General features: G+C 43.2%; 1 protein-coding gene across 3 annotated transcripts in view; it reads left to right on the top strand.

Moving 5' to 3' along the window:
* The window catches only part of cyb5r4 (cytochrome b5 reductase 4), a 113,559-nt gene that overhangs the window by 81,211 nt on the left and 13,448 nt on the right, over positions 1–18,900 (top strand). For all 3 annotated transcript variants that reach the window (XM_067984943.1, XM_067984942.1, XM_067984944.1), the window contains one exon: positions 18,129–18,293. In XM_067984943.1, coding sequence (XP_067841044.1) covers positions 18,129–18,293 — 165 coding nt within the window. The remainder of the gene's footprint in view (positions 1–18,128; positions 18,294–18,900) is intronic.

Below are 18,900 nucleotides of genomic sequence, written 5' to 3'. Positions count from 1 at the left end.
GAGGCTGCAGATGTCCACGACTACATGTCGGGTGACTCTGAGCCTCCGTGTGTACTGCTGCTCAGAGAGGTCCAGGAGGCTGAGCCTCGGTCTGTGGACCCTGTGGCGAGGGTAGTGCCCTCTGCGACACATCTCTCTCTGCGGTAGCCCTCCCTCCTGCTGTACAGGTGGATGTGTCACAGCACTCTGTTGTGGAGCACCACGTGTCAGAGGTGGATGGCGAGGCTGGTGAGGCTGGTGATGCTGTTCGCCCTCCGAGGAGGTCATGACTGCAGCTACGGAGGCCCCCATCCGCAAGATGTGCATCTGAGGGGGTCCGCAAGGTAGGTACATGTCTCCGGACCCCGGGGTAAGTGTGCAGGTTGGTGACTTTGACCGTCAGGAGGAGGGTGGTGGAGGCCAAACTTTGTCCCAAGTGACAGAGTGGCCTCCTGCAATGGGTGAGGGTCTCCCCGCGCCCCCCCCCACCTGTCAAATGGACCTTTGCAGCTGCCACAGGCTGATGGCTGCAACACGTCCATTTGAACTGGGAGTGTTTCCCCCAGTGTGGGAAACAGTCCCAGTTTGCTCTAAAATCCCACCCCTCCTCACATAATCCCTTAATCAGGTCAGTTAATGACCTGAAATACCAAGGTAAATACTGTCAAGTGGCATCCCGCTGGCTTTAATTGCCTGCGGGATTCCCACCAGCGGGGGCTGCGCGCGCACGCCGGCGCGTCAGCGGGGAATCCGGAAGTGCGCGGGTTTGAGGCGGTCTCCGGCCTCGCGCCGGGATTATCCGATTTTCGGAGCCCCCCCCCACCAGGAACGCACCCGATAGCGGGTGCTAAAATGATGCCCAATATTCCAAATTTTTTTTATTTTTTTTATTCGTTCACGGGATGTGGGCGTCGCTGGCAAGGCCGGCATTTATTGCCCATCCCTAAGAGGGCAATTAAGAATCAACCACATTGCTGTGGGTCTGGAGTCACATATGAGGTGTGAACAGTGCTCTGTATAAGTGCAATTCCTGAATTTAATTTCTACACCTCTTGTGATGAAACCCCACATCCCATTAGCCTTTTTGCACTGACAAGCTAGCTTTTAATGATGTAACTGGAACCCTAAATATCTGCCGATGCTTCTCCATTTAGTCAATCCTTTCATCTGCCATTTTGTCCATACGCATAGTGAATAGAATGTTAAGAGTTGAGTTTACAATTGAGGTCATTCAATTTGGGGAAGCTGTCTGTTACATTTGACCAATTCACAGATGCTCTTAGGATGAACAGTCCAACATAAGTATTGTAACCTTTCAACTTTAATATTACTTTTGGTGAGTCAGATTTTAAAAGCTGTCGTGTGGTGGAGGCTAGTTCAGAAGGCTGGTGAAAAGCTGTCCTCCCAATTGTAAAACGAGATTAGTTATAATAATAGGTTAGAAAGCTGCGTCACTGGAAATAAATGTCTTCCACTGGACATCAGGAGAGGTTTGTGTCAGTTTAAACAGATTTTTTTTTCCTGTGTATGCTGTGTATATTCATTTTTGCATATTTTCTGTATGCACACAAGTAAAATTATACCAGGAAAAGTATGGAAACAATTTTTAAATATCCTAAATAGCTTCTATTTGCTGGATGTGAAATAAAGATTGTGCTTTTGCAAAAACAAAGTAATATGCAGTTGCAGAATGCTTAACTGCCCTAATGCAGTTACATTTCAGCAAAATTAGCAACTTCAACACAGTTGATCTTCTGGAGACAGTTGTATCAATCAGTCCAAATTCAGCAAGAGTGACATTGCCAATGGTAAGATGAGTGTTCTGAATATCTTGAGAGGTAGCCCAATAAATGAAGCATTGGTTACAGCTGCAAATGGATTTTGGGCAAATAGGCAAGGAAAGAATGGAGGCAGCTAGGATGCGCCATTGTCTGTATGCGATTGAGCAATTAACCTGCACGCTCAGAGCACACAGCACGATGCAGACTGAATGAAAGTTGAGATTCTCTGAGAAAACATGCAAAACTAGTTTTCTTAATTATTGTAAAAATGCATATCTATTACTATATTAAAAATGTTACATCCGTGCACTCCGTGCAGCAGAAAGAAAGTGTACTTTAAACACGACAGATAAAGTGAAAACTAGAAGGCGTAAGGCGATTATCCCAGCATCAAAGCTAGGGTGTGTGGCCCAATTAAAAGTTCCATAAACAAATGCACGGAGTATAAGGAATAAATTAAATGAACTACAGGTTCAAATTCAAATTGGAGGGTATGACATGATAGCTATTACTGAGACACGGCTGCAGGATGGTCAGGATTGGGAACTAAATATACCGGGTTATAAGGTCTACAGGAGAGATAGGGAAAATGGAAGAGGGGGAGGAGTAGCCTTAGTGATTAGAGATTAAATCAATTCAATGATAAAGGAGGATATAACGAGAGGTAAGCAGCCAACAGAGACCTTATGGGTTGAATTGAGAAATAGGAAAGGATCTAAACCTATAGTGGGAGTTGTATATAGGAGCCCTGGCAGCAGTTCTGAAGTGCCAGATTGTATAAATGCTGAGATTAGGCAAGCGTGTAAGAAAGGCATAGTGGTCTTAATGGGGGACTTTAACCTTCACATAGATTGGGAAAAGCAGACTAGCAACTGTCAGAAAGGTAGTGAATTTCTTGAGTGTGTCCGGGATAGTTTTCTACAGCAGTATGTCCTGGAGGCAACAAGGGGGCAAGCCATACTAGATTTAGTAATGAGTAATGAACCAGATTTAGTTAACAGCTTAACTGTGCGTGAACATCTATTCAATAGCGATCATAACATGATTGAGATCATTGTAGTGTTTGAAAGGGAAAAAAGTGAGTCCGCTGCTAAGATTCTAGACGTGGGTAAGGCTGACTTCAATGGGATGAGACAGAGACTGTCCACAGTAAACTGGGCAAATCTGTTAATGGGTAAAACGACTGATGATCAGTGGGAAATGTTTAAAGAAACATTTAACGAGATACAGAACTGGTTTATACCCCTGAGGGGCAAGAACTCTACTTGCCAAAAAACACAGCCATGGACAACTAAAGAGGTAAGGGACAGTATAAGATGTAAGGAAAGGGCATACAAAAAGGCAAAAAATGGCACAGATCCTGGCGAATGGGAAAGATACAAAGATCAACAAAGGGTCACAAAACAGATAGTAAGAGCTACAAAGAGAGTATGAAAAAAAACTTGCAAGGGAGATCAAAACCAATACAAAGAACTTTTAAAGTTATATTAGGAAAAAGAGGGTGGTCAGGAGCAGTGTTGGCCCCTTAAAAACTGAGAGTGGGGATATTGTCATTGACAATGGGGAAATGGCGGACATGTTGAATAATTACTTTGCGTCAGTATTTGCAGTAGAAAAAGAGGATAGCATGCAGGAAATCCCAAGAATACTAATATTGAATCGAGGACAGTGACTCGATTAAAATTAACATAAGTAAAGCAACAGTAATGAAGAAAATAATAGCAATAAAGAGTGACAAATCCCCAGGACCAGATGGTTTCCATCTCAGAGTTTTAAAGGAAGTAGGTGAGCACATTGCGGATGCCCTAACTATAATTTTTCAAAGTTCTCTAGATTCAGGAACTGTCCCTCTAGATTGGAAAATTGCACATATCACTCCGCTTTTTAAGAAAGGAGAGAGAGGGAAACCAGGGAATTATAGATCAGTTAGCCTAACATCTGTTGTGGGGAAATTGCTGGAGTCTATAATTAAGGATAGGGTGACTGAACACCTCGAGAATTTTCAGTTAATCAGGGAGAGCCAGCATGGATTTCTGAAAGGTAGGTCGTGCCTGACAAACCTGATTTAATTTTTTGAAGAGGTGACTAAAGTAGTGGACAGGGGAATGTCAATGAATGTTATTTATATGGACTTCCAGAAGGCATTTGATAAGGTCCCACATAAGAGACTGTTAGCTAAGTTAGAAGCCCATGGAATCGAGGGAAAAGTATGGACTTGGTTAGGAAATTGGCTGAGCGAAAGGCGACAGAGAGTAGGGATAATGGGTAAGTACTCACATTGGCAGGATGTGACTAGTGGAGTCCCGCAGGGATCTGTCTTAGGGCCTCAATTATTCACAATATTTATTAACGACTTAGATGAAGGCATAGAAAGTCTCATATCTAAGTTTGCCGATGACACAAAGATTGGTGGCATTGTAAGTAGTGTCGATGAAAACATAAAATTACAAAGGGATATTGATAGATTAGGTGAATGGGCAAAACTGTGGCAAATGGAATTCAATGTGGACAAATAAGAACATAAGAAATAGGAGCAGGAGTAGGCCAATCGGCCCCTCGAGCCTGCTCCGCCATTCAATAAGATCATGGCTGATCTGATCCTAACCACAAATCTAAATTCATGTCCAATTTCCTGCCCACTCCCCGTAACCCCTAATTCCCTTTACTTCTAGGAAACTGTCTATTTCTGTTTTAAATTTATTTAATGATGTAGCTTCCACAGCTTCCTGGGGCAGCAAATTCCACAGACCTACTACCCTCTGAGTGAAGAAGTTTCTCCTCATCTCAGTTTTGAAAGAGCAGCCCCTTATTCTAAGATTATGCCCCCTAGTTCTAGTTTCACCCATCCTTGGGAACATCCTTACCGCATCCACCCGATCAAGCCCCTTCACAATCTTATATGTTTCAATAAGATCGCCTCTCATTCTTCTGAACTCCAATGAGTAGAGTCCCAATCTACTCAACCTCTCCTCATATGTCCACCCCCTCATCCCCGGGATTAACCGAGTGAACCTTTGTACTGCCTCGAGAGCAAGTATGTCTTTTCTTAAGTATGGAGACCAAAACTGCATGCAGTATTCCAGGTGCGGTCTCACCAATACCTTATATAACTGCAGCAATACCTCCCTGTTTTTATATTCTATCCCCCTAGCAATAAAAGCCAACATTCCGTTGGCCTTCTTGATCACCTGCTGCACCTGCAAACTAACTTTTTGATTTTCTTGCACTAGGACCCCCAGATCCCTTTGAACTGCAGTACTTTCCAGTTTCTCGCCATTAAGATAATAACTTGTAAGGTCATCCACTTTGGATCAGAAAAGGATAGAACAGGGTACTTTCTAAATGGTAAAAAGTTAAAAACAGTGGATGTCCAAAGGGACTTAGGGGTTCAGGTACATAGATCATTGAAGTGTCATGAACAGGTGCAGAAAATAATCAAGAAGGCTAATGGAATGCTGGCCTTTATATCTGAAGGACTAGCGTACAAGGGGGCAGAAGTTATGCTGCAGCTATACAAAACCCTGGTAAGACCGCACCTTCGGAAGGACATATTGGCCTTGGAGGGAGTGCAGCGTAGGTTTACTAGAATGATACCCGGACTTCAAGGGTTAAGTTATGAGAAGAGATTACACAAATTGGGGTTGTATTCTCTAGAGTTTCGAAGGTTATGGGGTGATCTGATCGAAGTTTATAAGATAATAAGGGGAACGGATCGGGTGGATAGAGAGAAACTATTTCCGCTGGTTGGGGATTCTAGGAGTTGGGGGCACAGTCTAAAAATTAGAGCCAGACCTTTCAGGAGCGAGATTAGAAAACATTTCTACACACAAAGGGTGGTAGAAGTTTGGAACTCTCTTCCGCAAACGGCAATTGATACTCGCTCAAATGCTAAATTTAAATCTGAGATAGATAGCTTTTTGGCAACCAAAGGTATTAAGGGATATGGGCCAAAGGCAGGTATATGGAGTTAGATCACAGATCAGCCATGATCTTATCAAATGGTGGAGCAGGCACGAGGGGCTGAATGGCCTACTCCTGTTCCTATGTTCCCGTCAACTGTTCCCAATATAATTTCCTATGTCCATATTTATTGTGGATACTATATAAACTTGTCACATTGTAAGTACACCCTCACCCCTACTTCCCCGCCCCCCCCCCCACCTCAGTGAAAGTGTTGTAGTGTCTCCACTGGCAGGAGGGTGTAATTATAGTGTGACAAGGTGACATAAGCTATTTCCATTGTAAATGTGGGCATTGGTAATGGAAATATAAAAATAAGAACATTGTGGAATCATAAAATCATTACAGCACAGAAGGGACCATTCGGCCCATCGAGTCTGTGCCGGCTCTTTGAAAGAGCAATCCAGTTAGCCCCACTCCCCAGCTCTTTCCCCATAGCCCTGCAAATTTTTTCCCTTCAAAAAAGTTTTTCCTCACGTCGCCTTTGGTTCTTTTGCCTTGTGTATGACTTTAAAATTGGGACTGAACTGTCGGTGTGTCCTGTTCCAATTATCCCAAGGTATCTAACCCCACATCACCTAACACCTGTGTGCAATGCTGCAGGGAACCAACTATATTGTCAAAAAGCCTTAGTATCCACCTGGTCACTTTTCAGTAGAGGTAACTGGATAGTGAGGAGGAACACTGGCATTTTTTTTGTATTCTCCCCTCTATAATCCAGGAGCATTCAGGCCAACTGAAAATCCCGACTGTCGTGCTGGCTGAGACCAGATAACTCCGCACAGATCAAGGATCAAACCTAGGATCCTATTGATCTTGCATCTCAGTTTCACACTAAATGGGAAATTTATCCACTGAGTTAGAGGAAGTCCTGAAGTTTGATTTGCTAAATCAGTTGATATCATCTCTGTAATGCACTCTGTGAAAGTGACAGTTTGGTGTTCCAACATCCAGATTTGTACCCACAATTCACCACGTGGCAAGTTTCTTGATTTCAGGTGTGTCGAAGAGAAATAATCAGAAAGTTGAGTTAACCCTGACCCCTTCTGTGGAGCTCCAAATGTCTGACTCAGGTGCAGCGTTGTCATGTGCATGGAGGCTAAATACATTCACGCACTGCCAGCAAGGAAATGCCATATGGTGTGGGGAGAGCTGTAGAAGGGGAGGAAAAAATGTATTCGGTAAAGTTAAAAGGGGAATTCTGCTCTTTTGTCTATTTGCTAAATTGTGCTGGATCATGAGACATCCTTGGTCTCTGATGGCATTTTGAGCCCATATGTGTTCAAAATTATGAAGAGGTTTGATAAGAGTAAATAAGGAGAAATTGTTTTCAGTGGCAGGAGGGCCAGTAACCAGAGGACACAGATTTAAGATAATTTGCAAAAGAACCGGAGAGGAGATATATACTTGAAAAGGAAAACTGTGGCAGATGGATTTCAACGCAGTTAAGTGTGAGGTCATCCATTTTGGACCATAAAAGCAAAGGTCTGAGTATTTTTTAAATGGAGAAAAGCTAGGAACAGTGGAGGTCCAAAGAGATTTAGGGATTCATGTGCACAGATCTATAAAATAGTCAGGTACTAAAAATAATCAAAAAACTAATGGAATGCTGGCCTTTATATCTAAAGGGGAGGAAGTTTTGCTATAGCTATAAAAAGCCCTGGTTAGACCACATCTGGAGTACTGTGTACAGTTCTGGGCACCGCACATTAGAAAGGATATTTTGGCCTTGGAAGGAGTACAGCGCAGATTCACCAGAATGTTACCAGGGCTCCAAGGATTAAATTATGAGGCGAGATTACATAGCTTGGCTTGTATTCCCTGGAATGTAGAAGATTAAGGGGTGATTTGATTTAGGTTTTTAGGATTTTGAAAGGAATTGATAGTGTAGATAGAGAGAAACTTTTTCCGCTGATGGGGAGTCTAGGACAAGGGGGCATAACTAAAATCAGAGCCAGGCCATTCAGAAGAGAAGTTAGGAAACACTTCTTCACACAAAGGGCGGTAGAAGTGTGGAACTCTGTCCCACAAAAAGCAGTAGATGCTAGCTCAATTAATGATTTTAAATCTGAGATCGATAGATTTTTGCTAGCCAAGGGTATTAAGGGATATGGAACCAAGGCGGGTGGATGTAGATAGGATACAGATCAGCCATGATCTCATTGAATGGTGGAACAGGCTCAAAGGGCTGAAGGGCCTACTCCTGTTCCTATGTTTTTAATACCTTTTCTTTGCTTCCTTACCATCTGTAAGGATATTTCTAATTAATCCAATTGGGAAATCTGTACCCAGGAGATTGTTTGCCTATCAGTTTCTCATTTAAGTAATATAGGAAAAAATCTAACCTGAAAAGTTACTGTTGCATTATTAGTATACAACCCTTAAATATATTTGCTTGAGTTTTTCTGCTATTTTAGCTGAGACATTAAACCATTTAAAATGGGTTGTTGCCTCCAATAAAAGAGCAAACGGTCATACATATGCTTTAGCTATTCATATAGAATCATAGAAGTTTACAACATGGAAACAGGCCCTTCGGCCCAACATGTCCATGTCGCCCAGTTTATACCACTAAGCTAGTCCCAATTGCCTGCACTTGGCCCATATCCCTCTATACTCATCTTACCCATGTAACTGTCCAAATGCTTTTTAAAAGACAAAATTGTACCCGCCTCTACTACTGCCTCTGGCAGCTCATTCCAGACACTCACCACCCTTTGAGTGAAAAAATTGCCCCTCTGGACCCTTTTGTATGACAAGCAGCATGTTTCTAGGCTCTAATCTTTTATAGCTAGTTTAAACCATAACTTATTAATGCTTTGTGTGCCACTCGAGGCTAAGGATTTTTTATTGGGTTGCTGTCAAGTCATTAATTTCAGCTAAATTTTAATCAAATGTAAGCTTTGTCACTTCATCGGAAATGGGGATGCTTGGAATTGACTGTTTCATGTGTTTCATTGCAGAGGAGATGGAACTTGTTGCATAACTTTTTAAAAAATCACCAGGTCTTCTCCTTAATCTGCTACAGAGGACCTGCACACGTTTGTACAGTTGCGGTGCTTTTACGAGTTGGCAGTACTGGCAGGGGAGTGTCGCCCACTGACACCACCTACAGGAAATTTTCAGACCATAAAATGAATGGTCAGAAAATCGTGGGCAGGATGCGCCTGAATTTACGATATACGTTGTTGACACAAGAGGAAGGATAAGGAGGCCACATACTGCTTGGATAATAAGAATCTAAACGGGATAGAGGGGCAGAGGGATCTGGGGGTGCAGGTACACAAATCACTAAAATTAGCGATGCAGGTTAATAAGGCCATAAAAAGCAAACCAAGCACTGGGGTTCATTTCTAGTGGGATAGAATTGAAAAGCAGAGAAGTTATGTTAAACTTGTATAGAACCTTGGTTAGACTACACTTGGAGTACTGTGAACAGTTCTGGTCTCCATATTATAAAAAGGATATAGAGGCATTGGAGAAGGTGCAAAAAAGATTCACAAGGATGATACCAGAATTGAGAGGATATACTTATCAGGATAGGCTGAACAGGCTGGGGCCCTTTTCACAAGAAAAGAGAAGGCTGAGGGGTGACCTGATAGAGGTCTTTAAGATTTTGAAAGGGGTAGATGTAGAGAAAATGTTTCCACTTGTGGGGGAATCCAAAGAGCGGTTAGAATGTGGAATGCACAAGGAGTGGTTGAGGTGACTAGTATAGATGCATTCAAGGGGAAACTAGATAAGCACATGAGAAAGGAATAGAAGGAGATGCTGATAAGGTTAGATGAAAAGGGGTGGGAGGAAGCTCATGTGGAGCATAAACGCCAGCATAGATCATTTGGGCCGAATGGCCTGTTTCTGTGCTGTGCATTCTATGTAAGAAGCTCCCTGTCAGCATCACAATATTGGTAAAATAGCCACGACACTGTAATTCTTATCATGCTAAAGAAATAGGAACCCCACCCAATTACAGTGTATAATCCTTACCCTGCTGAATAAAGGGGCTGCTAATTTTCATGTGTGCAGTTCAACTCCAGGAAACACAAGCTATGATGCAGAGCTGGTTGAAAAAATATATAGCGATGAATTCATTGAAATTGTGAATTTTATTGGTTGTTATATTTTTGAAATAGGAAAATATATTTTGTAGCTAATCCAAATTATTATAGTGACTCTTAAGAACAGAGTCATTGGTGATGCAGAAAGTTCCTGTTTTCTAGTGAGTGTTGTATGATGTAGATCCAGTATGTTACTATATTACTGCTGTAGAACTACTGTAGGACCTGAGTAGATAAGACATTAGTTGACAGTGCATATAAATTTTCTCTTCCTCTAACAGTTTACAGGGTTATACATGCTGCAGTGTGTATATATTGTCATATAATGTGGTCAATGTTTTTGAAAATACATAAAGGTAACAGTAGTCCCTTAGATGTGCTTATGCAAGCAGCTCACTTTCTGATTTTTTTTTTCTTTCTGCAAATCAATTTCAAACAAACAATTGAAATTGATGAAGCCACATATTTGTAAAACAAAGAGATACAAAAGAAAAGTAGCGACTAGTCTTTTTTTTAAGAATGCATCGAAGGGCAACGGAAGATGTGTCCTCCAGTCTTTAGGTATACAGACAATGCAGGGAAGTGGGAGGTATAATTGGACGCCAGTTACCCAGCATTCTGCCAGGAATGAGTAATTTGAACAAGTCAGTGGCAGTCAGGCTGGAGACAGGCAATGCAGCCTTCAAGCTCTACTTGACAACGCAGAGATAGTTATCAATGTATAGTGGCACTGCAGGCATAACCCCTCAGCGTTCAGTCAATGCACAGTGCTAACACTCCTCATAGTTCAGACAACGTACAGTGCTAACATTCCCCACAGTTCGGACAATGTACAGCGCTAACATTCCCCACAGATCGGACAATGTACAGCGCTAACCCTCCCCACAGATCGGACAATGTACAGCGCTAACACTCCCCATAGATCGGACAATGTACAGCGCTAACTTTCCCCACAGTTCGGACAACGCACACGCTAACACTCCCCACAGTTCGGACATTGTACTGCGCTAACATGCCCCACAGTTCAGATAAAACACACGCTAACACGCCCCACAGTTCATACAATGCACAGCGCTAACACTCCTCACAGATCGGACAATGCACAGCGCTAACAGTCCTCACAGTTCAGACAATGTCCAGCGCTAACAGTCCTCACAGTTCAGACAATGTCCAGCGCTAACACTCCTCACAGTTCGGACAATGTCCAGCGCTAACACTCCCCACAGTTCGGACAATGTCCAGCGCTAACACTCCCCACAGTTCAGACAATGTCCAGCGCTAACACTCCTCACAGTTCAGAGAATGTCCAGCGCTAACACTCCCCACAGTTCGGACAATGTACAGCGCTAACACTCCCCACAGTTCAGACAATGTCCAGCGCTAACACTCCCCACAGTTCAGACAATGTCCAGCGCTAACACTCCCCACAGTTCGGACAATGTCCAGCGCTAACACTCCCCACAGTTCGGACAATGTACAGCGCTAACACTCCCCACAGTTCGGACAATGTACAGCGCTAACACTCCTCACAGTTCAGACAATGTACAGCGCTAACACTCCCCACAGTTCGGACAATGTACAGCGCTAACACTCCTCACAGTTCAGACAATGTCCAGCGCTAACACTCCCCACAGTTCAGACAATGTCCAGCGCTAACACTCCCCACAGTTCGGACAATGTACAGCGCTAACACTCCTCACAGTTCAGACAATGTCCAGCGCTAACACTCCCCACAGTTCAGACAATGTCCAGCGCTAACACTCCCCACAGTTCAGACAATGTCCAGCGCTAACACTCCCCACAGTTCAGACAATGTACAGCGCTAACACTCCCCACAGTTCAGACAATGTACAGCGCTAACACTCCCCACAGTTCAGACAATGTACAGCGCTAACACTCCCCACAGTTCAGACAATGTACAGCGCTAACACTCCCCACAGTTCAGACAATGTCCAGCGCTAACACTCCCCACAGTTCAGACAATGTCCAGCGCTAACACTCCCCACAGTTCAGACAATGTCCAGCGCTAACACTCCCCACAGTTCAGACAATGTCCAGCGCTAACACTCCCCACAGTTCAGACAATGTACAGCGCTAACACTCCCCACAGTTCAGACAATGTCCAGCGCTAACACTCCCCACAGTTTAGACACAGTGCTAACAGCCTCCTAATGATAATAATGGTTGTAAACAATTTTACAACACCAAGTTATAGTCCAGCAATTTTATTTTAAATTCACAAGCTTTCGGAGATTTTCTCCTTCCTCAGGCAAATGTTTCAAGATCTCCTTGAAGCCTACGCATTTATACATATTGAACAATAATAAATGGTGTTTACAGACTGCCCCTGCAACTGCCCGTTGCCAAGGCAATCACCGTGTTCAGACAGAGAGGTGTTACCTGCAGAACCTCCGAATACACATTCAATAAAAAAACAAACAGGGGAAAAAAAAACAGAGAAAAAAAAAACACAGAGAGAGGCAGAAACATCCGGAAGGCAGAGAGAGCCAGCAAATGACCCATTATATTAAAAACAGATAACATTTGTTCGCTGGTGGGGTAACGTGTAGCGTGACATGAACCCAAGATCCCGGTTGAGGCCGTCCTCATGGGTGCGGAACTTGGCTATCAATTTCTGCTCGACGATTTTGCGTTGTCGTGTGTCTCGAAGGCCGCCTTGGAGTACGCTTACCCGAAGGTCGGTGGATGAATGTCCATGACTGCTGAAGTGTTCCCCGACTGGGAGGGAACCCTCCTGTTTGGCGATTGTTGCGCGGTGTCCGTTCATCCGTTGTCGCAGCGTCTGCATGGTCTCGCCAATGTACCATGCTCTGGGGCATCCTTTCCTGCAACGTATGAGGTAGACAACGTTGGCTGAGTCACAGGAGTATAATCGATAATAATGGTAACATGCGGTGCTAACAGTAGAGGTGTTAACACAGCAGTAATGCTAATACATAGATGGCTGCAGAAAACACATTTCTAGTCTGCTGATTGGAACAGGGCGGCATGGTTTCTTATTTCTCCGCTTGTATGAACAGAGTTCAGTGAGGTTATTCTGAAGTATGTTAGATTTGTCTCAACTGTCACTGGTCAGTTACACCATTAGCTGAAACCTTGCCACTAGCCTACTCTGCTTTCTACCCTTCAGTCATCCCTTAATCTGTGCCACCCACTTACCATTAATGCCATGAGAACTTGCCTCACAGCAAGTCTCTTACGTGTTACTGAATCAAATGCTTTTTCAAAGTCCACATCCATTTTATTTCCTTTGAGGAAAGTACTGTGCATTTGGACAAAGAATTTTATTATATTGACAAGCATGACCTACCCTTTGCAAGTCTTTTTATTTGTTCTTGGGATGTGGGTGACACAGGCAAGGCAGTATTCATTGCCCATCCTCCGTTACACTGAGGGCATTCATAGTCTCAACTACATAGTGTGGGACTGGAGTCACATGTAGGCCAGACTCAATAGGGGTTGGCAGGTCCCATCCTATAGAATCATAGAATGGTTACAGCACAGAAGGAGGCCTCTCGAGCCCAGGCCGGCTCTTTGTAAGAGCAATCCAGTTAGTCCCAGTCCGCTGCTCTTTCCCCGTAGCCCTGCAAATTTTTTCCCTTCAAGCATTTATCCAATTCCTTTTTGAAAGCCACGATTGAATCTGCTTCCACCACCCTTTCAGGACATAACTATTCTAGATCTTAACGCTGCATAAAAAAGTTTTGCCAATCACTCAGTTGAGGGCATTGGTCCGATACACTACATCAGCCAGGAGCCCACCTTTCTGGAGTGAATACTACTCAGTCCTCTATCACAGACTACCATCACATCTATCAACCCAGATCTCAAACATGAAAGGGAAATGTTCTAACACATGCTAACAGCCAGTCCCCTCTTCGTTAAGGTTATTGTTACACACCGTAATTCTGGATTTGTTACCTGAAACCGTAATGTAACAAGGTTATAACTCATTTTGATTCATAACTAGGTAGGTAAGGTCAGACTTCCAATGTAACAGTAAAACACTTCGATGTACACTATAAGTACACATTTTGAAGGTGTTCCAGCATTCCCTGCTAGACAATAATGAAATTGCTTTCAACTATAAAAGAGCAAAATTCATCTTTAATGTTAAACACTTTTACTGGCCTATACCTACATTTAGATTGGCTTCCAACTCTGTACAAAGACCAGCCTGTACAATGTTCCTTCCTTTTTTGAGCAATTAATATAATTTAGTAAAAGACATTAGTAAACCAGATGGGTTTTTATAACAATTTGGAAACTTTCATGGTAATTTTTTTCTGGTGCCAGCCTACAAACTACCAGATTTATTGAATTCAGTTTCACAGCTTGCTATGACCTCTGGGTTGCTAGTCCAGTAGCATAACCACTAGGCTACAGTATCCCTGATTATCCCATACCTTTCTAAAGGATCAATAGTGAGCTTTAATTATGGCCTTTAGCAGTTTCCTTACTATTGATGTGAGGATAAGTAGTCTATAATCACCAAACTTTTCCCTTTCCCTTTTTTGAACAGGTGTCCTAATATTTGCCACTCTTCAGTCCTTTGGATAGTTCCCATTGCCAGAGAAAATTATGGTTAGTGGCCTTCTATTTCATCACTGACCCCACCACCCCCCCACTTCGGTATTCTGGAGAGCAAGGCAACCAACCGATGCAACCTCTTATGTCCCCTGAACTGCCTCTGTGCTATCAGACTGTTTGTCCAAAACCCATTCATGGCTGAGCCATAGCTTTCTTCAACTACGAACATGGAATCAATTAAAAGTGGATAATTTTGTGGTCTCTGATTACTTAAGAGACCTGCATATATATCTCCTGATGCTGTCATTAACAGGCTAAATACTTCACAAAAGCCAGCAAGAGGATAGCAGTAGCAAATGTTGTCACGTGTAAGCTGCTAAGCAGGATGAACAGCATGTTAGGAAAAATGTGATTTTTAACTTATTTCAGTTGCAGTGAGCAATGCCTTTCACAAGTCTGACTAATACCAGGCCACACACACGGGACAGGCTACAGGCCTGAGTTCCAATGTCCTCCATCTGAGTTTAAGCGTCTCTGTGGACAGCGTTTGCTGATGTCTGCATGTGTTCTGACCCTGGGATCAGACCACTGTGCATCAGCAAGATCAGAGACACCATCCCTCGTGGTTGATCTCATTGGCTCTCTCAAACTGCCCACCACTAACTGCAGGGCTCTTTGGAGATTAGACTCCATTTAAATTGAATCATTTTTGCCCCGATCTTGCTCTGAATCAACTGAGGTTTCCATTACAGTGAGCATAGTCAACATTCCCAACTCAGTGAGTGCATTAGTGCTGGTGACTCGCTAGGTTTTAGAGGTAAAGATTTCTCTTTATCTGGTCTAATGCTTGATATGGTAGTGATGGTTAAATGACTGGTTTGTGGTGTAGTAGTACTGTGCCTCGGTAGGGTGCCACAGAGACAATGGCCCAGATTTTCCTGGAGACGCATCATTGTAATGGGGCATCTACGTCGGAGAGCCTGATTTATGGCACAAATATCCCGGGAAATTATGGTGCAAGTGACTTGCGCCACTCCAGAATTTCATGGGACTCTGCCATTTCCCTCGCCAAAACAGTGAACAGTTAATTAACGTAGCTCAGCCCTCAGTAAAATGAATGACGATCACGATTTTGCTGATGGTGGGCTTTCTATCTATCTATCTACAATAGGTATTGTAAAAGAATTGGTGAATGCCGCAGCAAAACACAGTCAGGTTTATGAAATAACCTATATTTTGGCTCACACAAATGAGAACTGCAGCAAAATAGCATCTAATTATGTCTCATTAAAACTAGCAGAAATCAAAACAGCATGCATGTATAACAGATGTCTTTTTACTGAGCTTTGCTGATTTGTTTAGCTAATGCAAAAATAATTGTCTTTAAGACCTATTGGCCTCGACATAAACCCCTCCCACGACGGACGGGATATGGTTTGGGTGGAGTTAAAAAAAAAAATGAAATATGGGCAATGTGACCGCAACCTGCCGTGCACGCGCCCACTGCCTTTCTACGGTGGCGGATATCGGGACGTCCATGTGTTTCCCCTCCCCCCCCCCCCCCCCCCCCCCCGCCACTGTGGAGAGACGGGACACTAAATTAACATATTTAAATCAGGCTCCCACAGTGCAATTGGGAGCTCGATTTGAAATTTACTGTTGATGCACAGGCATCCCAGGGATCGGGGAACCCAGAAGTGAAAGGGAGGTGGGAGCTGCTGGCTCCCCAAAGTAAGTGCCTTTTTCAGACCTTCTAATGAGCCAGGAGGACTAGGATTGCTCCCTCCGTCCCTTCAAGGAAGCCTTCGGCCTACCCCAGCCCTGATTGCTGACTCCCACCAGCCCGTCCCCCGTCCCCCCCCGCCCCCCGATTGCGGGCCTCTTCCCCCTCCCGATTGCCGGGGACCGTCACCGGAGGTCCCTGGCTGCGGCCTCCTGTCGCTCTTGTTCCCGCCGGCCCAGGCTGCCCATTTGGCCATCTGCCAGGCGGGAGAAAGACCTACAAAATGTTAGAGGTCCTGCCATTAGGATTAGCAGAACTCCTGTGCTCCGACCTTTCTGGGTTCTTCGTCCATTTTCATTTTTGGCCTCGCCCGCACCCTCCCAGCCTCCCCATAAATTTCGGGGCCATTATCTGGCCGGAAAGTTTCCTGTTAAATAGAATTGAATTTTTGAAGCCATTTAATGTTTGCATCGTTTCACCGATCTCTTGTCCCTTAACGGCATCAATTGCTAATTTTAACATAGACTATCGATCCAAATACACGCTTCTTTCGGAATTCATATTGATAAATACATTAGATTCCACATCAGTTGGATACTGCATCAGTAAATATTTTGTTGAGGAAATAAATGTGAAATTGGTCTATTTAAAGGCTAATAGAGCTCTGAATTTAAATGCAGGGATATCTGAAAAAATAATTATTAAATAATTACTTCTTGCAGATCTTGTATTGAGTTTTAAATATTTCCTCTGCAAAACACAGGATGCATGCTTTGATATGAATTTGCCCACCAACATCTGAAAACTATTACAATTTCGAGATCTTCAATTAGCTCAGTTATCTGCAGCTGCACGTGCTGCCCATATTACACCCACAACTTTAGAAAACACAATAAATAACCCTACTAACAGATTTGTGGTAACTTCGTGAAAACGGGACTCACGAGTCGAATATACACTTCTATAAACCAGAATAAAATGTTATCATCGGGTGGACGAATAATGCAAAACTATTTAAGTGATCAAAATGGGAATTGATAGCAAACATTTGTCAATGGACATTGGCTGCGCCACTTCTGATTTGCCACTATGCTCGCTGCATTCTAATTTCAATAGGTGGGAAAATATCGAGTACGTTTTCAGTGGTGAGATGGCCGCACTAGGCGGCTAAATCTATGGTCTACGTCGCCCATCTCACCGTTGTAGGAAAATCTGGGCCAGTGTGTCTCATTCAAAAGTATTGCTGTGTTTAGGTACAGCAAAGCAGATAAAATTGTACCTAAAGCTACAGTGTAGGAGGCTAAAGGGGAGGGGCAAGTCTAACAGAAATGTTCAAAATTATGAAAGGAGTTGAGAGGGTAAACAGTGGAAAAATTAATTCCACTGACAGGTGAATCAGTAACAAAGAGATTACTTCTAGGTGCCTAAAGGGGAAGGTTCAAAGGAATTCTCTCAATGCGTCATTAGAATATGAAATGTATTGCTGTAGGTAGCTATTGAAACTGAGTCAATTACCATATTTGAGGGGAAATTAGATGAACACTTTAAGATATTGATGGTTACAGGGAAAGTGCCGGCAAGAGAAGGTAAACAGGTTATTTAGCTTGGATATTGAACACAATTCTCACCTTCTCACAGAATAACATATAATGTAGTTCATTCTGGGTCAGTGATATCTTTAAAAAGAAACTGATTTGGTTGACCTCCGACCTCCTCCTCTACCAAAGTATCTATGATTAGTGCCTTGAAATTATGCGGTTCAAACGTTTAACTCATTCTTATCAAATTCCTTGGTCTACCGTTTTAATGGTGTACTAGCCATTTATTTTAAACAGGCTATTGCCTCTAAAAGTAGTGGACCAAGGAATTTTCCAAAAGCGCATTGTATTTGGAAGCTACTCTTTGCACAATGTAATCTTAAAGCCTATGATTCTAGAGCGAGTGATCAGGCAATGGGCTACAATTTCTATGCTACACTATGTAAAATAAAAAGAGAAACATTAGTTAAACTCTGCATTGTAGTGAAATCTCACTGAATTACATTGTCTAAAAATATCTCTCTATTTGTCTGTTTAGGTTTGAGGTTGAATATATCCTGTCGGAGCCTCATCCCGAATGGGCAGGGAAACGGGGAAAGATTGAAATGTCCCTTTGTTCAGAATTTTTGACTGGGCACACCAAAGAGTTGAAAACACTTGTGTGTGTCTGTGGTCCAACCTCCTTCACTGAGCAAGCTGTTGGGTATGTAATGTAGTATTCAAATTACACAGCATGATATTCTGCTTCAAATCAAATTTCCACAGTCTGTCTTCACCTCTAACCAGGCACCATGGCTTACCTTATTATCAGTGTAGTCTTATTTATTGTCTTAGTTTCTTTGCTGGCGATTCCATTCCCCTCCCCGGCCACTGTCTCAGGCTGAACCAAACTGTTCACATCTCGGCAGCATATTCAACCCTGATCTCACCCCATCTCCTATCTTTTCCATCACATAGACTACCTACTTCCACCTCTGTAACATCACCTGCCACCATCCCTACGTTATCTCATTTGTCGCTGAAACCCTCATCCATGCCTTTATCATCTCCAAACTTGACTATTCCAATGCTGTCCAGCCGGCCTCCCGTCTGCCACCTCGTAAATTTCAACTCATCCAAAACATTGCTGCTCATATCCTATCCAGCAACAAGTCCTGGTTGCCTATCACCACTGTCTTTGCCGACCTACATTGGCTCCCAGTCCCTCACTGCCTCAATTTTAAAATTCCCATTCTTGTATTTAATCTGCATCATGTCCTCGCCCCTCCCTATGTCTACAATCTGCAACAGCCCTACAATGCTCTCTTTTC

The sequence above is a fragment of the Heptranchias perlo genome, chromosome 5 (genome assembly GCF_035084215.1).
Source record: "Heptranchias perlo isolate sHepPer1 chromosome 5, sHepPer1.hap1, whole genome shotgun sequence".
Lineage (NCBI taxonomy): Eukaryota > Metazoa > Chordata > Chondrichthyes > Hexanchiformes > Hexanchidae > Heptranchias > Heptranchias perlo.
The sequence above is the reverse complement of the archived record's forward strand: the minus strand, read 5'-3'. Positions and strand labels throughout refer to the sequence as shown.